We start from the raw sequence: 27,622 nt of genomic DNA on the forward strand, positions 1-27,622 counted from the left end.
ATTATTATTATGGGTAAATGAAGAAAAGATTATCTTTAAGAAATGGTAATTACTTGCATAAGCTAGCAACCATAATGTAGGAGATTGATTAAGCAACCATCCTACAATCTATGTTCGAACCTCCAAAAAAAAATTGTCTATATGTATACTATATTTTTTTTTGTTGATGATAATTTACTTTTTTGCAATGCCAATACTTCTTGGGAATGGCGGAGGTTAAAAAAGTTACTGAAAATTTATGAGAAGGCCTCATGACAAAAGTTGAATATGGATAAAACGTCAATATTCTTCAACAGAAATATAAGTATGTAGGACATAGATCAAATTCTTAATATATATGGTATCTAGGCTACACAAAGATATGAAATGTATTTGGGGCTCACAACGCTAGTGGGCAAATCAAGAACTCGAGCCTTCAGGAATATAAATGATTGATTTTGGAAAAGGTTGCATAACTGGAAAAGGAAGTTCCTCTTACAAGTAGAGAAGGAGATCTTACTCTAAGCTATGGTTCAAGCAATTCCTACAATTAGTATAAGCATCTTTCTCTAACCGAAATAATTATGTAAAGACATAAATTCAATGATGCGGTAGTTTTATTGAAGCCAAAATTCATTACCTAAAACACAAGTAGGAATGGGTTCAAAGACACTGGGTGTGCTTGGCAAAGGGCTTGAAAAGGAAATTGGCCGAAACTGTAGCATATTTGATTGATGTGAGAAAAAAAAAGTAATAATGTTTTGTATAAAAAAGTGAAAAAAAAAATTGTTTTCTAGTGATTTTTTTATTTGAATAGTAATAAAAAAGTTATTGATGTGATATAAAAATTAAGAATATTGTGGTTGATTTTGAGAAGAATATTTTGGTTTTTTGGGTCCGGTCCGGCCCACTCCTTTGCCAAACATAGCCAGTGCGTTTTGACAAATCTTTGCTTGTAAAAATAGTGGTAGAGAATGTTACAAAGCTCAAACAATTTAGCGGCAAGCATTGTTAAGGCTAAATAATATCCAAAGGGAATTATCATGTATGCAAAAATTGGGTAAAAGACCTTCCTTTGCTTGGCGACACATCTTTTCAGTGTGTGATACGCTTAAATATAGGCTTATATGGAGGATTGGAGATGGTAGGGATATCAAAATATGGAGTGATAGATGGTTGCCTACTCCGACTACTTATTATGGTCAAATACTGATGCAGGGTGGCATAGTGGGCTCGCAATAGAAAACAACAATAGAATCACAATTCTTCTTAAACCAAGAATCTATCATGAAATTAAGGCAAAAGGGATAGAAAATCATTCATTGAGTGTTTCATATTGATAGATTAATCAAAATACATAAACTCTGTCTCTTAAATATTATGTCTGCTATATTTATAACAATAAGCAAACTTGGAGTAAAAGTAAACCTAAGCCTATTATAAACATTTCTAGAATAATAAAGTTAATTATTACAATTAAATAAAATCATAATTTAAATAACATAAATAATAAAATAAAATATATTTGATTGCTAGATTATTTGATTTGCTGGAATAAAATATTCATTAAAGTCCCTAATAGAGCAATTAAGTCTTCCTTCTTAGATTCTTGCCTTGATTTCCGTCCTTTCCTTTGCAGCCCGTTTTGACCTAGTAAATATCAGAATTAGTCAAATCTCAATATGACTTTGTAGATCTTTGAATTAGCTTTCCAAATCCATCAAGCTTGCTTAAATTAGATATCCGAAACTCGAGATATGACATTTTTAATAAAACTTGTCAGGTGCGAATTTGACCAAAATGGATAAAACTGACTTGCATCAATTACCAAGGAAGTTGTTAGTTAAAGATGAAAAGGTGGAGGAGCTTATAGATCAAGATACCAGATGGTGGACTATTCCTATGATAAAAGAGATTGTCCAAGAGAATGAGGCAGATATTGGCAGAAGGATGTGAGGACTTGGAGAGGAACCTCTTCGAATGAATTATTTGTGCGTAGTGCTTACTGTTAGAGAATATGTAGGCTTGTCTCATATTGCTTATGTGTGAGAGTCTCTCTCTCTCTCTTTGGCTTCTATATATTGAGGCCTCTTATGTACTATCAAATTACTCAATAAAAAGCAAGATGTAGCCTATAGGGATTTAGTGTGTGGATGTAGGCTATATGTCAAACTACATTAATCTTGTGTCTCTTTATTTATTATTCCGCTTTATATTTCCGCATTATGAAATCTTAGCATGATATCAGAGCTAATAGGCTAACACCGATTATTAGATTCTGAATTTCAATTTTTGCAACTAAAACTTTAAATTGAGGTTTATTTTTCGTGTTTTGAATATTAGTATAAATATTGAGAATGAAGTGGTGGTTTAATGGCCAAGTTATAATTTATCCTTATCTATAACAACAATACCATTCTTCATGGTGTGTCATGATTTGTTATTTAACAAGCTCATGAGCTTTGCACTTTGTGTGCATAAATGCATTATTGGAGCTAATATGGGGTAGTTATTTATGTTGTCATTGTTTAAATAGTAATTAATATATGTCAATGTCGAAAAGCATTAAGAATGCCCTAATAAAGCCATGATCATGATTAATTAATATTAAGAACAAAACTGATTGGAAGCTCAAGCTTAAAGTCTTGTCTCCTTCTTTAAACTTTAGCTCATGCGATGCTGCCCCTGTCTCTCACCTTACCACTCATGCTACCGACAAGATTAAAGACCTTGACCTCTTGATCGAAATGGCCTCGTGAGGCATCCATTGGGCAACAAAATTTGGCCTAAACAATACTCTAATATTCACATGAAGAAGTGAACTCCAATTTGCATGCAACACTTCATTTGAGTGTATTTCATTGTCATTCCAGTCATAAATCGATTTGACAATGAGACATTGTTGAGAATCTCTAATTAAAAGACTTAATACCGCGGTGGCAAATGCTGATGAGAGTAGTTTTTTCCGCGGTTTGAATTTGATTTTGTCTAATCTTATGTCACTCTTAGAAATTTGGTGGCTTGACTTTGCAATTAAACTAAATTGACTCCTTTCACTAAAATAATCATGTATTTTATAGTTTGCCTTATTGATTTAACAATGATGCTATTTAGTAGACTTTTGTATAGCTGATATATAATTGAATGATGTGACAACCAAAATTAGTAATTGGGCCATGGCTTGTAAAATGTTTTGGGGGGGGGGGGGGTGGGGGGGAACAACTTAATCTCCTTGAACTTTCATGATTTGCAATCTCCCCCTCTCCCAAAGTTCAAAAACTCTTAGTTTAGTATATCAAAATTTAAAAAATAAATTCAATGTCACATCTCCCATTAGGATTTATAGTTAAATCAGATGACAAATAGGTAAAATGAGCTTTATAACCCTACAAAATTTATAAAATTATCAATTTATCTTAATTAAATAAATTTTTATATATAAAAAAAAATGGTATTTTGGAAATTTCCAAGGCCCCCCTTAGGATTTAAAAGAAAATCCTAATAAAAATGTTACATTACAAACTTTTTAAAGTTTGATACACTAAATTGAGATTTTTTGAACTTTATGAGATAATTGCAAAACTAATGGAAGTTCAAAGGGGTTGAACGAAGTTTCTTCTTCTTCTTCTTCTTCTTTTCTCTCTCTCTCTCTCTCTCTCTCTCTCTCTATATATATATATATATATATATATTAAAAAAAAACACTAAGTTGTATTCAAGGGCAAACTTTTGTTGTCACGTCATTTAATTGTATGACAGTTTTTAGTGTGTAAATCACAATATATGGGTGGATAATACCCTTATTCCATATTCGCACTTTGTGAAGAGCGAATTTTAGTATCCACACTTTGCGAAATTTGCCCAAAATAATCGCCTATGATATCTGCTTTGCATTTTGGTTCTTTTATGGACTTCTTTTGGGCTATTTTTGGGGTTTTTTTTTAAAAAAAAATTTTTAAAAAAAAAAACTATGAAATTAACTTTTATGACTTTTTAAAAATAAAATTAAAAAAAAAAAAAAACTTTTTATGAGCTTTTTTAGATGGGCTTTTAATCTAATTTTTGAACTAAATACACTTGTAAATAATAATATGAAACTACAAATTGAATTGTGAATATTGAGCAATATAAATATTTTATAAAATTGAATTCTAATATGAAAAAATGTATCTATTTATAAACTTTGGGCAATACACGCAAATTAAAAAAAAAAAAAAAAAGAAGAAGTAAAACACCTATAAGCCTTTACGTTTTACACATGCGTTTCAATTTATTAATAAAAACCCACCGATTTGATCTACTCATTTCCCTAAAACCACGTTGTTTTAGCTTAATAAAACAATTTTATATATATATATATATATATATATATATATATATATGGGTCTGCCTCCGCCTATCCATATTCTGTTATTCGCCTGCATATATTCTGAATCGAATATGATATCTACCTATCTTGAATTAGGGTTTTAAAATCCGCATGTTAATCATATGAATAGGCGGATAACAAATATAGAACAGTTTTTAACCAGTCACCTAAACACTCCCAAATGGTGTTACTCTTGATTAAATAACATTCAAGTTTGTCCTGCTTGGAAAATTAAATAATATAATTGCAGCTATGAAAAATTGATTATCTATTTTGTTAGTTATATTATTTTAACATTTTTAATTTTTCCAAACTCCTCCCTATGAATCTGTCTCAATGTGAAAAATAACCTCTCAAATTTAAGTTGTCACTATGTTCCTAAAAACAACATCTGATTCCCTTTTTTTCTTTTATTTTTTCTTTTTACCAATCTTGTATACTTTTTTTTTTCTTTCTATTTTAATAAGAAACATGAGTTTAAGAGGAAAGCTTATAGTGGTATTGAAAAAACAAAAACAAAAATATTTGAAATTTGAAAATTTGAAAATTTGAATAAATAAAGTCCATTAGATCTTAGAAGTCTGGCAAAAGACGAAATTACCACAAATGGCACATAGGTCAAAAGTCAAAAGGAAGGGCATCCGAGCTCGCGTCCGTTGGATCGCGTCTGTTGGATCAGAACGAATCTGAACCTCACAAGGAGCATCGAAAGAAAAGGGATTGGTTTGGGTGACGAGGGCATTGGGCTACAACTAAAAGCAAAAAAAAAAAAGAAAAAAAAAAAAAGCAACAACTCGTCGATGTGGGCCCCTGCCCTGATAAATAGTATTGCTAGCGAGAGAGTCCACTATATCCGGTGGGCTACACGCTCTACACGTACAGACCGAAGAGAAGACCAAGTAAAACTAAAACAAACAAAAGTACGACAACCTCCCTTACCTTAATAATAAAGGGAGGGGTGGGCTTGTGGTCCGCTTATAGATAGATAGATAGATAGATAGATACATAAATAATATATATCACCAAACAATAATACTGGACCTTCAAAAAGTCCAATGCCCAAACACTTTGCCCTAAAATTTTTAATCTCCTACCCCCGATATCTTATCGCCTAAACCAGTCCCAACAACAACAACCACTTTCCCTCACCGCTCGGTCCAATTAGCTTCTCTGGGTTGGTTCGTTCCTAAGCCCAATCTCTCTCTCCCCCCTCCACACCCCCTCTCTGTGCAAAAATAACCCTAGATCGCTCGCGCTCGCTGAGACCCGAAGCTCGGGCCCCGAGCCTCCCCCCGTTCGCGCGCCTCGGATCTTGCTTTCTTCTGCTCTGCTAAGGTAAAAAAAAGCCTTGGCCCTGACCCGATTTCTCTCTCTGTTTCTGTTTTGTGGTTTCTTCAGCTTTCTCTGTTCTTGTTCTGCTTTCGGTGTTTTTGATCCACTCTCCGTGTTTGTTTGTTTGTTTGTTTTTTCTTTTCCTTTTTTTTTTTTTAATTTTTTTTATTTTTTTCTGAGTTATGGTTTTTGCGAATTTCGTAGCGATTATAGCGTTTTAGCTGGTGTTAATGTTACGAGTTCATTTCATGCTGAGGATGATCGGGTTACTGGTTGTGATTAACGGTTTTCGTTGATCCGGGCTGGAATTTGAAATTTTGTGAAGCCCAAGAGATGGTCAAACCCTAGATCTGGTTTTTATTGGTACTGGTTTTAGCCCATTGGAGGGTAAGATATTTATTACCCGATTTAACCCTGATCCACGTGGGCTCCATCTCTTAGGAGGGGATCTAGGATGGACATGATCGAGTGGACAGTAAGGAGTGGTGGGAGTCAAGCTGGTGGGGTTGACTCGTCCATGATTTTGAGTGGACCCTGGTGGCCCAAAGCCCGGCCCATTGTTGAGTACGCCTTTGATGCAGTGTGAGAGCGTTCGTGTAGTTAGTTAAACTGAAAGAGCACTAGTTTTTGTGGCACGAGTTTGGTTTGCCACCGCCTTTAGCAAGCCTATATGGTATGTGAAAATGATTTATTATGGACGGTGAAGTATAATATTATGTAGGATAGTGGGCAGTTATGATGTGTGTGCCATCCATGCATGCATAGTGATCCACATAAACCCACATGGTGGACAGTCTATATCTGTGTACTTTTAAGCAAGTGAAGTAACTTCTTTTTTTTTTTTTTTTTTGTAAGATGTACATTGAAGGTAATATGCTCCCTTTTATTACTTGTTGGTTGGTTATCTGATTGCCAGTTTTGTCTTCTGTCAACTGATATTGGACTTAAATTAAAATTCTTAGTTAAATTTTGAAGTCTCCAAAAGAATCTGGAAGGGGGAGAGCATATGTAGCCTCTTTTCTCTGTGTATATGTGTGTGTGGGTGTTTGTGCATGAGTTAAAAACTCAGGTGCTGGAAACATACAGCTACTTGTTGTATGCTTCCTGTATATACATCGCGTTTTGTGCTCTTAATAATGATATTTTGATTATTTTAGAAAACAAAACATACAGCTACATTTTTCAACATAAAGTACAAGTGGCTTACTATAGCAACTCCGAAAAGGATACACTGAGACAAAGTTTGTTTCTATTAGTTGTTCAGGAATTTCAAAAGAAGCCAAAATGGTAAAGAAAGCACTGGCTTCATTACTTGGCTTTTAACAATTAAAGAAATTTAGGAAATGTTAAAGAAACTAATTGTGTATAAAATTGCTTTGGTGCCACCAGTGAAATTTTCATTTGGAAGCTGAAAGAAGAAAATAACTGAATGGACCGGTTTATTTATGTTGTTCCTTGGGTTATTATTAGCTTCATAAACATTCACGTGTTTTTGTTTTGTTTTCAATGGATAATACGTTATATATCAATTCATGTACACAAAAAAAGTGGGTACAATTTGAGTACAATTCAAACGACCTTAGAGGAGCTCAAGTCCTTTTTCCTTTTTTCCCTCTTTACTTAGACAGCTGCTTATTTAGCGCCTTTAATTATTAGTGTATCAGATTTCTTTGTTATCTTTTCTCTTTCTTACTATTAGTTCTATTGTATACTCCCTCTGTATTAGGGTTGCGCCCCTCCGTGCTTTTGATATATACAACATTACTTATAAAAATAAAAATAAAATGAAACAGACAAAAGTACCACCTCAAAAGCTACAAAATTTGAAGGGCACAAAAATTGCAGGAAGGGATGAAACTGGAATCTGCCCAGCCATCTACGCAAATATCAATCTCAGAACAAAAAATAATGCTATTTTGGCTTAGTTCAACATGATCAAATGTAGGGCTACCCACCCACACCCACTACATGAGACAAAGGGGTAGAGCATTCCAAATTTTGCGACTACAATGCCCTTTAAAACCTCTCTTTGCAGCTAGACTGTTATTTTGATATTGGGGTTGAGGGTTTCCTGCATGCGGAAGCTTTAATTGTTATCTGCATGGTGCAAATGACTTATGGAGCGATACTTCACGATTAGGATGGCAACTGTGTTAGTTCTAGCTCCTATGAGCCTGGTGCTGATTGGTAAAATGATACGATTGCCTCACTGTCATCTCATTATTTATTTATTTAATTTTTTTATGTTTCTTTATACAATTGTTTGTTTTCTACAAATGTTTGATTTCTAAATTTTACGATATCTGTACTTAAATTTTGTTTTGCATTATCATTGATTGATTGGTAATTCTAGCTTTTGGCTAATTTTAGGAACAGAACATTTGTGACTGTTTGTATGTCTAATCTGAAGTTGAAGGTAACTGGATGACACCTTTAACTCTTAGGGAGGTTCAAGTAATAAGAAGTGTCTCTCTGCAATCAAATCCCGTGTGTTTGTAAAGATTACAAGGTTGCAATAGTTAGTACCTATCGTCCCCGATTGAGGATTTAGGCATTCTAATAACTAAGACTGAACTTACTCAAGTTGGTTCTGCAGTGTGATATCTTTAGTTTATATCTCTTGAATGAGTAATCTTCAACGGTGAATTCTGTTCCCCTTTCTCTGTTCTCTTAGATGGGGGTGCATTGAACAGGCAAATTGTGCTTGGTACGGTAACATACTCATGATGATGGTTTCCTAAATGTTTTTGAGCTTCTGTTCTATGTCAGCTTGTTCCTTGTTTTCTTTAATATATTGGCATCATCTGTATCTATTTATCCATCCATTTGTTTATTTTTTTGGCTCTTGTGCTTTAAATATACACCTTTAAACCCAGCTTGTTTAATTTCAAACCTCTGTAGTTGCAATGTATTTTTCATCATTAAAACTGTCCTTATGCCCGAAAATAATTCTTCTTAGTTGTAACCAACCATTTTTTTAATTGTTCTTTGTGCTGTGAAAAGCAGGAATTCAATTTAGCCATGGCAACCGCTGATGAGGAGAAGATGGTTTCATCAGATGAGCACAAGAAGGTAACCACGGATGAGCACACAACGGGAAACCCAGATGATCACATGAAGGGAATCCCAAATGACCACACCATGGCAGCCCCAGATGACCAAACCATGGCAGCCCCAGATGACCAAACCATGGCAACCCCAGATGACCAAATCATGCCAACCCAGGATGAGCACACGATGCCAACCCCAGATGACCAAATCATGCCAACCCCAGATGAGCACATGAAGGCAACCCAAGATGAGCAGACAAAGGCAACCCCAGATGAGCAAATGATGGCGCCCAAAGATGAGCAAATGATGGTACCCCAAAATGAGCACACAATGGAAATCGCAAATGACCATGCATTGGTAATCTCAAATGACGACACGATGGCAATCGCAAATGACCCCTCGATGGCAATCTCCATTGACCACACAATGGCAATCCCAGATGAGCACCCGATGGCAATCTCAAATGAGCACCCGATGGCAACCTCATATGAGCATACAATTGCAACCCCAGATGAAAACAAGATGATAACAACAACTCCAGAAGTGAACAATGAGCTGCCAAATTCAGAGACACAGCCTAACAAGCGAAGGAAGAAGAAGTCCATTGTATGGGAGCACTTCACCATAGAAACTGTTAGTGCTGGATGTAGACGGGCATGCTGTAAGCAATGCAAGCAAAGTTTTGCATATAGTACTGGTTCTAAAGTTGCTGGTACCAGCCACTTGAAACGACACATTGCCAAGGGGACATGCCCAGCACTTCTACGTAACCAGGGGCAGAATACCCCGTACACCCCACGGTCAAGGATGGCGGGAACTGGCACTGCCAGTGATCCACCAAAACGACGTTATAGAAGCCCTAGCACACCCTACGTTACGTTTGATCAGGATCGTTGCCGCAATGAGATTGCTAGGATGATCATCATGCATGACTACCCACTTCACATGGTTGAACATCCAGGGTTTATAGCTTTTGTCCAGCATCTTCAGCCCCGTTTCAACATGGTGAGTTTTAATACCGTCCAAGGAGATTGCGTTGCAACTTACTTAATGGAAAAGCAAAACCTTACGAAGTTTATTGAGGGCATACCTGGACGTGTTTGCCTTACACTGGATACGTGGACTTCAAGCCAAACAGTAGGTTATGTGTTTATAACTGGACACTTCATTGATAGTGAATGGAAGTTGCACAGGCGGATTCTCAATGTTATAATGGAACCATATCCTGATTCAGACACTGCCCTCAGTCATGCTGTTGCTGCTTGCCTTTCTGATTGGAGTTTGGAGAGCAAGTTGTTTTCTCTCACTTTTAATCAGCCACTGAGTGAAGCTGCTCTTGAGAATCTTAGGCCTCTTCTCGCCATTAAGAACCCACTGATCCTGAATGGTCAATTATTAGTTGGTAAATGCATTGCACGTACCTTGAGCAGCATGGCAAAGGATGTACTAGGGGCAGGGCAAGAAATAATCAAGAAAATCCGGGATAGTGTAAAGTATGTGAAGACATCAGAAGCCCATGAGGAAAAGTTTCTTGAGCTCAAGCAGCAGCTTCAGGTCCCCAGTGAAAGGAGCCTATCTCTTGATGATCATACTCAATGGAACACAACATATGAAATGCTAGTCGCTGCTTCTGAGCTAAAGGAAGTGTTTTCTTGTTTGGATACTTCTGATCCCGATTACAAGGAAGCCCCATCCATGGAAGACTGGAAGCAGGTTGAGATTCTCTGTACATACTTGAAACTTCTCTTTGATGCAGTGAACATCCTTACCTTTACAACTAACCCAACTGCAATTACATTCTTTCACGAAGCGTGGAAGATTCAGACAGAGCTGGCTCGTGCAGTTACGAGTGAGGATCCCTTTATCAGTGACCTTACTAAAACAATGCAAGAAAAAATTGAAAAGTACTGGAAGAATTGCAGCCTGGTTTTGGCAATTGCCGTAGTCATGGATCCCCGTTTCAAGATGAAGCTTGTTGAGTTCAGTTTCTCGAAAATCTATGGTGAAGATGCTCCCACATATATAAAGATTGTTGATGATGGGATTCACGAGCTCTTTCATGAATATTTGACACTTCCTTTGCCTCTAACACCAACTTATGCGGATGAAGGAAATGGTGGAAACATGAAGACAGAGGACTCTCAGGGAGGAACTCTTGTGTCTGACAATGGACTCACAGATTTTGATGTGTACATCATGGAGACTGCTAGTCAACAGATGAAGTCGGAGCTGGATCAGTATTTGGAAGAGTCTCTATTGCCTCGTGTGCAGGACTTTGATGTATTAGGCTGGTGGAAGCTAAACAAGATGAAGTACCCGACTCTGTCCAAGATGGCTCGTGATATCGTGTCTATTCCAGTATCTACTACCGCTCCTGATTCTGTATTTGATGCCACAAGCAAGGAGATGGACCAATACCGGAGTTCTCTACGGCCAGAGACGGTGGAAGCCCTTATATGTGCCAAGGATTGGATGCAGTATGGGTCTGCAGAAGCTTCAAACGCACTTGTGAGAATGGAATATTAGATTCTAGGTTTGATTCTGTCACATTATGTCTTTGTATGATGGTAGGTTGTTGCTATATTGGTTAGTTTAAAATTGGCCGGTAGGTCTAGCAAATTGTAGCATTATATAAGAGAGATAGTTTGGGTGCTTGGACCATCAGAATTTAGCTTCTTTGTTAGCTTCGGTTATTACATTCAGTATCAAAGGCTGCACATGGTCGATGGATCCTAGTCCAGCTTAAGGGGATGGATGTACAGTTGTTAAAATGCTGAATGCTTTTGTTCCATATTTTCGAACTTGATTTAACCTTCAATAATTTCGATTTTCCTTTAGCATGCCATTGTTTCAAAATTGATTTTTCTTCCAAAGCCATCCATCTTTGGCTGCTGGGGGGTCAATCGATGCCTGTTGCAAGTGGTAGCTAACTGTGGGCAGACACTCGATAACCACCGTTAATGGGAGTGGGGGAGCCTCCCGTTTAAACCCAAAGGACGGACAATTCATAGTTTGCCACTCCTGATATTTCCTTTTGAATGGTTGTTTAAAGAGAAATGTTATTTCTCCATCTCCCCCATCCATCTATATTCATTTTTTTTTTTTTCTCAAATCAACCATTATATGCGTGTCCTATAAATCTAATGGTTGAATTGAAAAATAGATTGATGGAAATAGATGGAAGAGAGCGAAATAGCATGTCTCTAGTTTAAAACACCATATTTACTAACCTTGTTAAGACAAAATCATCCAGGTCATCTTTTCCTGCTGCAGAATGTGCCAACTCAAAGCCTACATCAGCAATTGTGTCATCTGAAGCAATATCCTCCACATCAGCAATTGAATCCAAGTCAACTTCTACATTTGGAACATTATCTCGCAGAAGTTTTCAACTTTCAGCCACACGTACTACTCAAATCTCATAAGATAACTCTATTGTTCCTCATGATTATCACACGGTTTCTGCAACAACCAAAGGCTAGGATAGCTTGTACTTTGTAATCTATTTTTGTAACTATAATTTGAATTTCAGAATACCTTATGAAAATGTAACTCTTTAGTTTAGCAGTTTAAACTCAATTGTACATAAAACATGGTTAGCATACGATATTGAATTACTCTTTGATTTCTTACATGGTATTAGAGCCTTGCTAGGCTAACACCCATTTCTTTGATCCTGCCATGGTTTCTTCATCTTCTCATGCCTCAGTTTCAATATAAAAATAAATAAATTCAAAGCCGAGCCACAAAGGCCATTTACAGGTTAAACAAAAAAAGAGTAACACCCATCAAAGTAAGAATAAATCTTTCAATGAGTTCGTTTCGGTTTACGAATTCAGAAAGTGCGGTTTAAAAATAACGATTTAAAAATATGCGATTTAAAAACATAATTAAGCGTTTGAAAAATCTATGGTTTGGCCTTTAAAATCGCATATTAGACTTTAAAATTCTACGTTTTCAAAAAAGCACTTCTTTACCACGATTTAAAACGCAAAAAATATGCGTTTACTGCGTTAGGCCATCATTAACAGCAACCAAAATGTTAGGCCATCATTATCATCTCAATTATTAGGATTAGAAAACTTTTGTATAGATTTATCTTGGTAATCTCTGGGCTAAGTTAACACATATTTCATCTCATTTGTGATCATCCTAGTGGTAATTTATGACTTCAATTATTTCCAATGGCTCCATCCCTGTAGGTTATTTTCTTCAAATTTGTATTTTTTTTTTTCTTGTCAATAAATAACGAAACAATTAAAGAAAAGAATAGCAAAAGAACCGGTCCAGATTAAGCAACATAAAGAAACTTTATTCAGATTTCTTTCCCTCCCAACCTTCCATGAACTTCAAAATACAACAATGAGAAGGTTAAAATACAACAGACAAATGGTAGATCACTCTTATCACAATCCCAATTCCCCCAACATTTTCCCCTCCACCTCTTACCTAACTCTTAAGACAAAGAATAACTTACAACTCAACCTCAACAATGTGAACCTTCCGACCCTCCTCAGGCAACAGATCCAAGCTCAAAGTCACCAACCCAGAATCCGAATCATACACGAAATCAACCCCGCTCGAACCCACCGTGCACCTCCGTGGCCTGGCCGACGAATAAGCACCAAATTTGCCACACCCTTTGACCTCCATGTGAACTATTCCAACCAACTCCGAGCTATTATTCTCCACCTTTTCTCCAGCCACACCATTCCCTTCTCCTTCATTCCCGCTTTCGAGTTCTACCATCTTAGCCCCGCCTTTCACCTCGTATCTCAGCCCTTCAATAGCTCCACCACCATTGAACATCATAATAAGTCCCAAGGGAGCGAAACGGAATCCGGGTGCCAAAACCTTGATGGGTGTGACAGTGAAAATGTCATGCTCGAGGACCTTGAGCGACACAGGCAGGGATGCATTGTAAGGAAGGGTAACGAGCTCGCCGGAGTGGTGACAGTATACGGCACAATCACCATTCCAATCGGGGTCGGTTGCAGCCTCAGTTATGAGATGGACATCACGGCCCCTAACAGATCCTGTCATAGCCTCGGATTTAGTTTCATGGAAAGTGTTCTTTCTTTCTATGCTATTCCATGCCGCTCCTTGGCAGTTGTACACACCCAGTACTCCTGTGTACTTGTTCATGTTCCATATCTTCAACAAGCTGAAAACAACAACATATTTTAAGTAACAATATGCTTCTATTTTAATTAAGCTCAACTAAAAACCTAGACATAACTCTATTAATCTTTATTAAAATGGAGATTGAGATATTCATTGTTTAGCCGCCAAATTGGGATCTAAAGTACTAGGGTTTTTTTTTTTTTTTTCATTAAAGAAAAAAATGTGGTTTTACCAACCTAACACCATCGCGAGCTGGGTCAGTGAACAAACAATCTCTAGTGGGCCGACCAGGCAAGCGGGCTCGGAGAATGGAACCATCAGGCAGCACCAGCTTCTTTAAGAGCTCGAAATTGTGCTTCCCAGGCGCATCACTGCACAAACACATTACACAGATTGTTAGCCCATCTGTGATCAAGCTACGTGTACCGTTTAGGTTACACGACAGTAAATGTAGGGCTGAGATTTGTTACCTAACGTAGAGAGGCCCACCGCTGATTGCCCTGGCTGATCCGTGGTACTCAGCCGCTGGGTGGAGAGAGTGGAACATGTCCCAATCAGGCTGCATAAACTCCCCCAAGAACAGGCTGTTGTATGCCACCGCTGCAATGTGGATGGTGTGTGATGTCGCATCACGCGGGAAGAAATCATCTGATGCTCTCATCACACCCGTTTGTTTCGAGCTGTTCCATCATAATCCCAATCACCACACCGCACCAGATTAAATCCCCAACTATACTATTAATTAATTATAACACGATGAAAAGAAAAAGAAAACTCACCAGTAAAGTGCATCAGTATTGTGGCTCATGCAAGCAATGCACCCATTGTCCGGGAAATTTCGAGCCACAGAGGCGTCGAGGGCCTGATGATACTGCCGGGTCAACTCCACCCGACCACCCAGACCCGCACCGAGGGTCTCCAATATGCACTGCACGTCCACCTTAACACCATCTACACCCGCAGACGCCAAGTAACTGTGCAACTCGTTGTAAAACCTGTACACATTCCCTGGGTTCACCAGGCCCAGTCCCTGAACCGCCATGACATCGGTCTTCCATGTCGGATCATTCTCCACCACACCCTTTGACACCTTCGGGTACTTCATCGACGACTCGTATTGCTCCGTCTCCTTCTCTCCTGGCCGGACCCCACCCCAATACCCTGTAATCGCGTGCCACACGTACACATACTTTAACCCATACTTCTCTTTCGCTATGTTCACGATATTCTTAATCCCCACCGCTGGATCATCTCTCGTTTGGAATTTGGAGTTTTCTTTGATCCCGGTCAGCCTAAGCAACGGCTCCGGTTTCTTCTCGCTCTGTTCGCCCTCCTTCTCATCCTGTGGGTCACCGCAGACCGACTGCCATCCATCGTCGATGATCACAAACTTTGGAGGGGTCCCACCGGCGGAGAGAGATTCAAGGCCAGCCTCGACGCCTTCTTGGGTCACCTCCTGGTAAAACGCGTCCCAGGTGCACCAGCCGAAGTAGTCAACGATCCCAGCCAATTTTTTCTCGTGTCGTTGACGAAATGTCTTCAGATGCAATTTAACGGCCCTGATCGCATCGCTGATCGTCTCGAAAGGATCGGTCCCTGCGCTGATGAACAACGAGTGTGTAAACGACGACGCTTTCGTGTCCACGTCACCGCTCTCTAGGCAGAGCTCGAGCTCGTCTTGAGCATTGCCTTGTAGACAAGCCCGGAAAGAGCCTTCAATCAAAGGAAGGAAAACCGTGTACACGATCTGGTTCTCCTCGTTTCCATCGTTGGATTCGAGATGGGACCCATCCTTGGTCTCGAGCAGTAGGAACTGCGTCTCCAGGGGAATATCCTCCCCTTTATCGCCCATCTTCTGGGCCATCCACCATAACTTGAACCTAAAGCACGCCACGAACCGGACGTCTCTTAGGATTCCCAGCGGCACCACGTGCCTGCTTTTATTCTCCTCGAAAGCCGCTCCCAAAAACACACCCTCCACCGGACCGGATGTCGAACCGGACGTAGCGATTACATTGTCCGGTATTCCCGTCAGGATCGTACGGTTCTTCACGATCAGCTTCCGGTCGGCGATCCGAATCGCCGGTTTGATCGTCATTGCTTCTTCTTCTTCTACTTCTGCTTCTTCCCGTTTCTTTTCCTTATATACCTCTCTGCGCTCGCTTCTCTGCAATTCCAAAATATTAATTCTTCACATTAAATTTCATGAAATTCAGCAAGAGAATTCGCAATGTTAATTGATTAATTGAACTTCACATCTTCTATATCTACCTTGAAAGCCAATACCGGGAATGCCCGATTCGAGTACCAACTGCGAATTCCAAAACATGCACCAATAAATCGAACTTCGTCAGCACTTAAGAATAAAAAATTCCTTCATTTGTTCGGGAACCAAACATCAAAAAATAGAATAATACCAGAACTATAGCGCCGCTGAAGCACCTTTGAAAAGCTAAGAGAGTAACCGAACGAGGAAGACAATGCAGGTGAATGAATGAGAGGGGTGGTCTTTATAGCCACAGATCCACCACTGAAACAAAAATTTGACACCATTGTTTTCTTCCCCCTAATATTCCTTCCCAGTCTCGGCCTCCTGGTCGTGTTCCAAAACCTTTTGCCTTTGCTCTCTACTTATCCAACGGCATGGATGTACCCGACACGACATGGCAGTTAAACTTAACGGAGGATATAACTTCCACGTCGGATCCACGTCGTACCAATCCAGGAACCCGGATTTGGCAATACGACTGTTATTATTTCACATTATGTTTCACCAATTCTCCGTGGACCTCGAAACGTGTAAAATGGAAAAAAGTAGAATAATATTTGTGTAGGTACACGTGTCGGATGGGTTTAAGGGTATACAAAGAGAGTTGGGTGAAGTTAGCGTTTGAATTTTGTCCTAGCACAGAAATTATTAGTGCTTGTCTGTGTCCACGTACTCAGATTTTTAATGTCTGTTGGTCACTCACGGCTCACCTAACTTGCCACGGAAGAACTGTAGACTTTTTACGCGCTTCAAAAGTTTGTAAGCAACACGTAGCTTCCTGTTCGGATTGTCCCCACGTAAAGACAACTTCTTTTTTTTTCTTTTTTTTTTAATGGATAATAATACGATAAGTAAAAATAAAAAGAATTAAATAATAATAAGTAACGAGAAAAACGTTGACGGCAGCCAAGGTGGTATTGTTTGACCATCTTTTCTCTTATAAAATAGATTGTTGCCACCTAAGCTAATTACATAATATTGGATTTGTGCACTGTACGAGGTGCAACTAGATACACTCAATCAATTTTAAATTTTTTTTTTTTTTTTTTTTTTTTTTTTGTAGGTTACTCATTCAATTCCCTTGAACGTGAGATATTTTTGTCACTAATGTCGAGTTAAGCACATGTAAGGTGATAATTCATGGTTGGTGTGAGATTTGGCTGATGTTGAGATATGTATATAAAATTGTATATGTCAATTTTATTTTAAGTTATTTAATTAAATGATTGAGACTATTTAATTGTCATTATTAATATTGTATTGCGTTTGTCAAAACCTAATCATCTTTGCATCTACAAACTTTTTAAAAAAATAAAAAATGCTTTACAAAACTTTATAAACTTTCAAGCGCTTTGAAATTTTCTTTCTTGAAGTTTAAAAACTTTCAATTAAGAGTATCGAACTTTCAATTTCTTTCATTTTAATTATCTCAATTTCATTAGAATTTTTCGTTAAATCTTGACAAATTTTTCATATAAAATATTATAAATATGTCTTTATATAAAAAAAAATTTTAAAAAAAAATGCATGAATCTTTAACCTTAATTTAGAGTTTTTTAACTTTAGGAGGAGTAATTTCGAAATCCGTGAAAGTTCCGAGAAGTTTTCTAAAGTTTCCTATGTTTAACTTTTCAACATGGGAAAAATATTACGTTGCTATTTTTTTTTTTTTTTAGCAAAATTACTAAGGACGAAACTAAGAATTTATCTTGAAGGTGGCCAGACTTAATTGAAATTCTTTTATATGTCAAAATGAAAAAAAGAAAGACCTAAAATATTATTGTGAACAAATTTAAAGATTAAAAAAGAAAGAAAAATTCTACATATCCCCTTTAAACTATTACACAATTATCAATATACTTTCCAAACTATAAATTACGTCAATGTTTGTCAAACAATAAAAAATTATCAATTAATTCAAAAAAAAAAAAAAAATTATCAATATCTCCCCTCTCCCCCGAGGTCAAGAAAAAACAAAAATGATTATAATTTCTTTAATAAATAAAAATACTCGTATAAATTTGAAAAACTTAAACTATTTAAAAAAAAAAAAAAAAAAAGCTAAAAAATGGGTGGTTCAGCCACTTTTTGATTGGAGGGTGATTCAGGGGTAGCCAAATTACTCTCCATGGCCATGACGTGATACAGTCACCTCCAGATATGGTTGAAAAGGGTGGTTCAACCAACCCCGTTTAGCATCCTTCTTTTTTTCCTATTTTTTATTTTTTAATTTTATTTTTTATAAACGGTTTTTTTTTTTCATTTGAAAAAATGTTAATAATTTTTAGTAGTTTAAATGACGGGGTACCTAGACTTTAAAAACAAAAAGATGAAACCAATTCTCTTTTGAAATCCCTATTCCTCGGTTCTCCGAAAATGATATTTTTAATTTTAAATGAAATGGAGAAAAATGAATTAGTTATTTTTTAGGGATAAAATTGTTAAAAAATAAAATAAAATTACAATTTTATCTCTAAATTTATAATGGACATTTCTTTTGATTTCAATTAGGGACCGACTCAAGTTTTAATTTGGAGAGAGACCAATTAAAAAAAAAAAAAAAAATTTCTTCTACCTAAAATTTTTTTTTTGTTTTTTTTCTTGTGGTTTGGGGGGACCAGGGCCACTCCCGGTCCCCCTGTGTGCGTCATTGATTTCAATTGAAATTAAGAGTAGATTCTTTATTGTTGCCAGTATGCCTCCACCACTTGAGAGTTGATTCTTTAATGGCTCTGAATTGTGACGTGGACCTAAGGTGACATGGGGAATCTGTCATTATTGCTAGTCCTAAGATGGCATCTTTACAACGCATCCAATATTTTTTAATATAATTTCCAATTTTAAAAATCAATATATACAATAATTATTACAATGAATCATTGGTCCTATAATTGTCAGCAAATTGATTTTATATAAAAGGAGCGGGACAATAAACACAACAATAAAAAAAATTTTATTTTTTTATTTTTTATGAATATACACATGTTCTAAACAAAACCCATCAATGAGGATTGATACACATGTTTCTCTCTCTTGCCTAGCCTCTCACTCTCTCTCTCTCTTTTAATCTCTCTCCATCACGTTCTGTTTTGAGTGAAAAAAAAAAAAAAAAAAAAAAAAAAAAAAAAAGATAAGAGGGGAGGCTATCGGCAGTGGAGAAGAAAAGAGAGAAAAAAAGAAAGTGGGTAGTTAGGTAGGGTTTAAATGATATTTCAATATCAAATAATTTTGGATGCATAGGTAGATAGGCTCTTTTTAAGTATAAGGATATTTATTTTTCTTGGTTAATTGATCTTATTTTACCATGGCCTTATTATATTAGGGTCTTATTAAATTGAGGCATTTTTTGAATTACTTACTTATCATGATTAAAGGCTTTAAGTTTTTATTATATATATATTAAAAAAAAAAAATTGGGGCCTTATTAATCCGAGAACCCTAGGCAAGTCACTTGCCTAGTGGTCTAACCGGCCCTGGGAAATGGATAAGGAAAACCAACATGAAGATCATGGGCAATAGTGGTGTTTGTCATGGGCCATGATGTGCAATGTGGCTTGGGTAATGGGGTTAGTGTTAGTGTTATCTTATAATAGGAGTTAGTGGGAAGTTTACTTACTACGAGGATTTGGTGTAGAGTTCTAATTCTGTTGTGGTTCAACTCCCACCCAGAAGTTGAGTATTATCTTGTTATGACTGGGACCCACTAGGGTATCAGAATGTATTATCTTGTTTATGTGTTTGTATTGTGGTAGAACTCCAACCATAAGTGGAGATTTGTAATGTGTATTATCTTTATATTATATTAAATATTAATTGTGTTTCTGTTATATGTTTGGGACCTATCAATTGGTATCAGAGTATAGAATGTGAGAAGATGCCGAGCATGGAAGATTCCTTGAACAAGATCAAGAACTTGCTAGTTGGAGTTCTACCAATTCTCCGAGAAGAGCACCAACCCATTGAAGCACCTTAAGATGGATTTCCCACGTTATGAACATCTCACTGGAGGGCAATTACAAATTGTCAACGTCAATTTCACACATTCCACCTTGAGGACAAGGTTCTCTTTAAGGCCGGCTAGACTCGTCACCAAATAATGTGGGTTTAGCTTGTAGCGCCTCAAAATTTTCAAAGTTATTTAAATAGATTATTTTGATGATAATGCTATTTTAATATTCATTTTAGCCAATGATTTTAATTCTTGAGAAATTTATGGTGTTACGGAGAGTGGCAATTAGAGAATGATAATCGATGAAATAATATGATAGTAAATGGTATGAAGAATAGTGTTGGTATATAGAATAGTAAGGGAAGGTATAATAGTTAATGGTAAGTATAATAGTATTGATATAGTAAAAGGATGGTAGAATTATAAATGGACTGTAGAATAGTTAATGGTAGGTATAGTAATGTTGGTATGTGGAATAGTAAAATGATGGTAGAACTGTAAATGAAAGGTAGAATAGTATTTGTTTTTTTTTTCCTATAAATAGAGCTTCCCCCTTCACAATTTCACCACTCATCTCCCTTCTCTTCCACATATTCTTCATTCTTCAGCTTTCTACTTGATCTTTCTTCTTTCTGAGAATGTTTACACAAAGCAGAGAGAGAAAGGGCGAGACAAAGCGTTACAAGAAAGAAAGAACAAGAGAGAGAGAGAGAGAGCTAGCAGAGAGATGGTGAGAAGCAGAGTTCGAGGGAGAGGCAGTGAGACGAAGGTAATTCAGAGAAAGATGGAGATAGAGTATCAAAGATTGAGAGAGAGTTTTTGGAGACAGTGAGAGATATTGAAAGAAAGAGACTGTGCAAAGCAGAATGGGTTTCAACAAGTAATTACCTTTGATGATCCATTCATGTAATCCACTGTAAGTATTCTTACTTACTGAGAATGATATTGATATTCAATAATACAAATCTTTATAGTTTTATTAAATGTCTGGCCTTTTGATATAATTGCTTCAACAATGATTGATATTATCGTGAATCAATTGACTCATTACTTTACAGTTTTTGTAGTGCTTGCAGGAATGGAAAGTCAAGGTAATTATGCAGTTGTGATTAGAGCTTCATATTTGAGATGTACAGAGATTCTAAGTTGGTGAAGTTTGTTTAGAGTTTATACAGTCAGATCGATTTGTATAAATGCCTTGTTCGGCATAATTGTGGGTATTTTGTATAAAGAAAAGTATTTTTAAGAATATTGTTTTGTATTGATAAATTTTAGATTTTCCGCTGTATAAGATTATTTCAGTATAACACTCAATTTATTTACAAGATAAAAGAAGAGAAATATCGGGATGTTACACGGCTGATGTGTATGACGAGTCCTACGTGGAGTCCTATCATTTGCCCCCCCCCCCCCCCTCCCTAAGAGAACCAGGGCCGGCTCAATGTTTTCTAGAGCCTTAGGCGAAACTTTTTAATTGGGCTTTTTTTTTTTTTTAATATTTATATATTAATTAAATAATATTTATTTTAATACTCACAAGAAAAATCAAGCACAGAAATAAACATTACAAAAAAAAAAAATCAATTTTTTTTTTTTTTTTTTTTTTTTATGAATCCTTACCTCATTGATACACATATTTCTCTCTCTCGCCTAGTCTATTTCTCTCTCTCTTCATCTCTCTCCATCACGTTTTGTTTTGAGTGAAAATTAAGGAAAAAAGAAAAAAGAAGATAAGAGGGGAGGCTATCCGCAGTGGAGAAGAAAAGAGAGAAAGAAAAAGAAATGAAAGAAAGTGGGTGGTTAAGTAGGGTTAAAATGATCTTTTAATATCAAATAATTTCGAATGATAGGCTTTTTTAAGTATAAGGATATTTGCTTTTCTTGGTTAATTGGTCTTATTTTACCATGGGCTTATTATATTGGGACTTCATTAAATTGAGGCATTTTTTAAATTACTTACTTATTATGATTAGAGACCTTAAGTTTTTATTAAAAAAAAAAAAAAAATTATTTTTAAAAAATTTAAAAATTTTTTTGGGCAAATTTTTTTTTTTTTTTGGGCCTTATTAATCCGAGGGCCCTAGGCGAACGAGCTACTCCGTCGCCTAGTGGTCTAGCCGGCCCTGGGAAATGGATAAGGAAGACCAACGTGAAGATCATGGGCAGTAGTGGTGTTTGCCAAGGGCCATGATGTGCAGCGTGGCTTGCGTAATGGGGTTAGTGTTAGTGTTATCTTATAATAAGAGTTAATGAGAAGTTTACTTACTAGGAGGATTTGGTGTATAGTTCTAATTCTGTTGTGGTTCAACTCTCACCCTAAGTGGAGTATTATCTTGTTTATCTTGTTCTAATTGGGACCCACTAGGGTATCACAACGTATTATTTTGTTTATGTGTTTGCATTGTGGTAGAACTCTAGCCATAAGTGGAGATTTGTAATGTGTATTATCTTTATATTATATTAAATATTAATTGTGTTTCTATTATCTGTTTGGAACCTATCAATTGGTATCAGAGCATGGAATGTGAGAAGATGCAGAGCATGGAAGATTCCTTGAACAAAATCAAGAACTTGCTGGCTGGAGTTCTACCAATTCTCCAAGAAGAGCACCAACCAATTGAAGCACCTTAAGATGGGTTTCCCACGTTATGAACATCTCACTGGAGGGCAGTTACAAATCGTCAACGTCAATTTCACACATTCAAGCTTGAGGACAAGGTTCTCTTCAGGGTTGGCTAGACTCGTCACCTAATAATGTGGGTTCGGCTAATGTGTATGACGAGTCCTACGTGGAGTCCTATCATTCGCCCCCCTTAAGAGAAGTTCAGGGCCGGCTCAATGTTTTTTGGGGCCTTAGGCGAAACTTTTAAATGAGACATTATTTTTTTTAATATTTATATATTAATTAAATAATATTTATTTTAATATTATTATTATATTTAGAGTTCTCATTTTTATTAATCCTTACAAAAATAAACATAACAATAAAAAATCAATTTTTTTTTTTCTTTTATGAGTCCTTACCTCTTTGATACACCTGTTTCAAACAAAACCTACCAAAAAAATTGACAAAAATTTATACAAAACCCACAAGAAAAATCAAGCACTGAAATAAACATTAAAAAAAAAAAAAAAAAAATCAATTTTTTTTTTTTGAATTCTTACCTCATTGATACACATCTCTGTCTTTGTCTCTCTCTCTCTCTCTCTCTCTCTCTCGCTTAATCTCTCTCTATCACGTTCTGTTTTGAGTGAAACTAAGGAAAGAAAAAAAAAGAAGATAAGAGGGGAGTCTGTCGGCAGTTAAGAAGAAAAGAGAGAAAGAAAAAGAAATGAAAGAAAGTTGGTGGTTAGGTAGGGTTAAAATGATCTTTCAATATCAAATAATTTCGAATGCATAGGTAGATAGGCTCTTTTTAAGTATAAGGATATTTGCTTATCTTGGTTAATTGGTCTTATTTTACCATGGGCTTATTATATTGGGGCCTTATTGAATTGATGCATTTTTTAAATTACTTACTTATCATGATTACAGGCCTTAAGTTTTTATTGAAAAAAAAAAAATGGGCCTTAAATTACAAGAAAAAAAATTATTAAAAAATTTTTTTGGGCAATTTTTTTTTTTTTGGGCCTTATTAATCCGGGGGCCCTAGGCGAGCACCTTACTCGCCTAATGGTCTAGCCGGCCCTGAAGAGAACCTTGTCCTCAAGGTGGAATGTGTGAAATTGACGTTGACGATTTGTAACTGCCCTCTAGTGAAATGTTCATAACGTGGGAAATCCGTCTTAAGGTGCTTCAATGGGTTGGTGCTCTTCTCAGAGAATTGGTAGAACTCCAGCCAGCAAGTTCTTGATCTTGTTCAAGGAATCTTCCATGCTCTGCATCTTCACACATTCCATGCTCTGATACCAATTGATAGGTCCCAAACAGATAATAGAAACACAATTAATATTTAATATAATATAAAGATAATACACATTATAAATCTCAACTTATAGTTAGAGTTTTACCATAATACAAACACATAAATAAGATAATACATTCTGATATCATAGTGGGTCCCAGTCAGAACAAGATAATACTCCACTTAGGGTGAAAGTTGAACGACAACAGAATTAGAACTCTACACCAAATTCTCCTAGTAAGTAAACTTTCCACTAACTCCTCTTAGAGCATTCCCAATGGAAGAGCCATATTTTTATGTAAAATGGCTATTCAAAACTCATTTTTATCTAGTTTAGCTAAGCCATTTTTAAGTGTCTACACATCCGATTAGCTATATTTCTAAAAAATAGGTGGAAAAAGATTTGGGAAAAAGATAAAGTAGGAGAGAGAAACACTAAAAAATAAAATGGCTCCCTTAAAAAGTGCTGCTACATTTAACTTTTTTTTTAGCTCTTCTAATCAAATATCTATTTTACATATATTTTTGGCTCATCCAATGTGGGAGGTTTTTTGAACATTTGAAGAGCTATTCTAGATAAAAGTAACATTTGGCTCTTCCATTGAGAATGCTCTTAGAAGATAACACTTAACACTAACTCCATTACTCAAGCCACGTTGCGCATCATAGCCCATGGCAAACACCATTACTGCCCATGATCTTTACGTTAGTTTTCCTTATTCATCTCCGTGACCAAATAATGTGAGTTCGTCTTATGTGTATGACAAGTCATACGTGGAGTCCTATCAATCAATATATATATATATATATATATATATATATATATTCTAATCAAATGATTTTGGAATTGATCGTATGGTGGTCAACCTTTTCCTCGTTTAAAAGCTCACCATTAACGCCAGCAAATTGTTTTCAACATCATGGTGAGGCATCGTGACACGGAATTTTGCCCATATTCTCGGACGCTAGCGTAAGACAAAAAGCCTAGATAGGAACCCTAAACTTGTTCTTTTCCTATGATTATGTCCTTCACGCCAGCCTAATTTGGCTTTTCCATTCGCAGCCGAATACCCAATTCACCCTCCATTGTACATAAATTTTCTACAAATGGGCTTCTTAAAATAACAGTTTTTTTTAGCGTGTAAAAAATACCTTTGCTTTTTTTAATAATACATGCTTTTTTAACAAGCAATTACCCACCTGTCTTCTCTGGTTATGGGTAGCTTAATTTGTTGGGATTAAGTTGGATGAAATAGGAGTCATTAATTTGAAACATCTTTCACCTCTTATGTGAACATATAAATAAAAGAAAAATGAAAATTTGTCCACGCAACCTCTGTATTTTTCTTTTCTTTGGTAATTGGCTTTTCCTAAAAGGAAAAGTAAAATACAAAACGTATTATCAATATGACATCTATGTGGTACACGTGTCATTAGTTCAAGAAATAAGATCAAAGTAATATTTTGTAAAAATATTTTGGAGAAGGTCTACTTTAATTTATTTATTTATTTATTTTTTTTGACATGTCCGTACAAGAGGGGGATAAGGATTCGAACTAGTGACCTTCACTTTATTAGGCGTGGTTCCAGCCGGAGAACGTTTACTTTTAGGTGTCTTCTTTAAACTACAACCCAATTAACTATGTCTTTTATAAACTTTCAATTGTACGTGACAATGTACATCCAAACTATCAAAAAATTGACAATGTTCCCCGATGACAAAAATACACATAAAATAAAAAATAAAATAAAAACTAAAACAATTTTTTAAAAATAAAAATAAAAAAATAAAAACTAGGGTGTGAAATTTTTTTTTTTTTTTTCAAAAAAAAGTTTTTTTTTTTTTTTTTTTTTCCGAATGTATTAAAGTGCTTTTGTTTGATTAAAAGAATTAGGATCATTTTTGTCTTTTTGTTAGCCTTGGATGAAATATTGTCAATTGTTTAGTAATTTAGGTAGAACATTGTCTCAATTAAAAGTTTAAATGAGACATTATTGAATAGTAATTTCAGAGGAGTATATGATTTTTCCCAAATATTTTTCAAAAAATCACTAGTCTATATAATTTTTTTTATTTTTTTAAAAAAACTGCTTTGTGCTTTCTATAAAACCCCTACTTAAAAGAAAAGAGAAAAAAATAGAACAATAATAGTTCATATTGAAAAAAAAAAAAAAATATATATATATATATATATATATATATATATATATATATATATATATATTTGTTTTTTGACATGTCCACACAAGTAGAAAGAGGAGATTTGAACTAGGACTTCCACTTCATGAGGCAAGATTCCAAGCTAATGGAATTTATATTACATGTCAAAGTATTGAATATTTTGTCTCCTTAAAAAGTAAAGAGTTGTGAAGAAGGCTAATCAAGTCGGACAAAAGGAGTATATTTCAGAAAAATATTTTTAAACATTATTATATATTCTGAATTTAAAAATTTACCTTATTCTTATTGGTAAATAATAAAATCTACACTTGTTGCCCAAAAAAAAAAAAAAAAAAATTCAGTTAAAAGTTAAATTTTATTTTTCTGTATTGATCTGAAATTTATTTTAATACTATAGAAAATTATAAAGTACTAATTAATTGGTGCTCTAAGTGATTAAAGATAATTCAAGATGTCAATTAAAGAATATGGGATCGGATGGGCACGATGGCATTAATATTACATCAAACTGACGAATCTAAACTAGATTGTTTCAATTGTGTTGACATTTTATCTTCCTTTTATCCTCAAAATTAATGTGAATTTGAAATTTACCTATGAATCAAAATTTAATAGTAAATCATTATAAATTCAATAATAATTTTAAAAATCACATCAACCATTGATTTAGTTTTGGTATGATTTAACCGGTGATGGGCTACCTGTAAAATAGTAAAAGCGTCAAAGGATCTCAACTTCGGTGAGAAACACTCTAATGCTTAAGTTAACATGTTTGTTTGGAGTGAAAATATAGCAATGAGTTAGGATTTTTTTAAATAAATCAAATCCCTTTTACCTGATGAACTATATCTCTTTTATATGATTTTATGTAACTGCTTTCTCTATCGATTGATGCTCCATATTTATGTGATCGGTGGAAAATAGTCTCAATTGAGTAGTTGGAATATCTGAGATATCGGAATTTTAATATCTTTAAATACATATTCGTCTTATGAAAGATTTTGATTGATGCAGTTATTGTACACGTAGTGATTTATTTGATGAATGAACAATGAACCCATTAATAGTTTGGAATCTCATCTCCCCATTTTGCTTAAGGATTGAAATATGGCAGTAGAAAATGCCACATTCATTTTAGAAGTAATTGCCCAGATTTTTCTTGAATGTGATGTGAAAACCACTGTGTTGTTCTAGATTCCACACATAATAAAATGTCAAATTCATTTCACCAATCGTTTGTCCTAGCTGTCAACCTTGACTTAAAATCAGAAAATGGGAATGTCTCCAAAGCGGGGGTCCCCAAAAGATATTAATTCTCTATAATTGTATATCACAATTCAGAGTCATCCACACCCTTCATCACAATCCACAATCTTATCCATCTGATGGGACACGTAATCGCTTTTCTAGGCATCGTGCGGCTGACAACACGGCGTGATGAGAAGTATTTTTGTTGGAACGA

At 35.7% G+C, this 27,622-nt stretch overlaps 2 protein-coding genes across 2 annotated transcripts; one reads left to right on the forward strand and one right to left on the reverse strand.

The window, feature by feature from the left end:
• Positions 1-5,400: 5,400 nt before the first annotated feature.
• Positions 5,401-11,568, forward strand: DAYSLEEPER (BED zinc finger and hAT dimerization domain-containing protein DAYSLEEPER). The gene is made up of 2 exons (XM_059576120.2): positions 5,401-5,683; positions 8,687-11,568. Exon 2 carries the CDS (start codon positions 8,702-8,704, stop codon positions 11,255-11,257), a length of 2,556 nt encoding a protein of 851 aa, XP_059432103.2. The 5' UTR covers positions 5,401-5,683; positions 8,687-8,701; the 3' UTR covers positions 11,258-11,568.
• A 1,452-nt stretch (positions 11,569-13,020) lies between these two features.
• Positions 13,021-16,439, reverse strand: DIN10 (Raffinose synthase family protein). Its single transcript, XM_059576675.2, has 6 exons — positions 16,271-16,439; positions 16,127-16,180; positions 14,635-16,022; positions 14,326-14,535; positions 14,092-14,226; positions 13,021-13,895 (listed from the first exon to the last, which is right to left on the reverse strand). Exons 1-6 carry the CDS (start codon positions 16,406-16,408, stop codon positions 13,205-13,207), a joined length of 2,616 nt encoding a protein of 871 aa, XP_059432658.2. The 5' UTR covers positions 16,409-16,439; the 3' UTR covers positions 13,021-13,204.
• Between the last annotated feature and the right edge of the window lie 11,183 nt (positions 16,440-27,622).

Source organism: Corylus avellana, chromosome 11, assembly GCF_965113065.1.
Source record: "Corylus avellana chromosome 11, dhCorAvel1.hap1.2, whole genome shotgun sequence".
Lineage (NCBI taxonomy): Eukaryota > Viridiplantae > Streptophyta > Magnoliopsida > Fagales > Betulaceae > Corylus > Corylus avellana.

What these genes read in the sequence shown, in the direction of transcription:
- DIN10 (XM_059576675.2), bottom strand. Translation starts at nt 16,408, where the DNA reads ATGGTGTCAAATTTTTGTTTCAGTGGTGGATCTGTGGCTATAAAGACC. An exon ending in TCCCGGTATTGGCTTTCAAG is followed by an intron (nt 16,023 to 16,126) that starts GTAGATATAGAA and finishes TTGGAATTGCAG; the next exon opens with AGAAGCGAGCGCAGAGAGGT. An exon ending in CCAGCTCGCGATGGTGTTAG is followed by an intron (nt 13,896 to 14,091) that starts GTTGGTAAAACC and finishes TGTTGTTTTCAG; the next exon opens with CTTGTTGAAGATATGGAACA.
- DAYSLEEPER (XM_059576120.2), top strand. Translation starts at nt 8,702, where the DNA reads ATGGCAACCGCTGATGAGGAGAAGATGGTTTCATCAGATGAGCACAAG.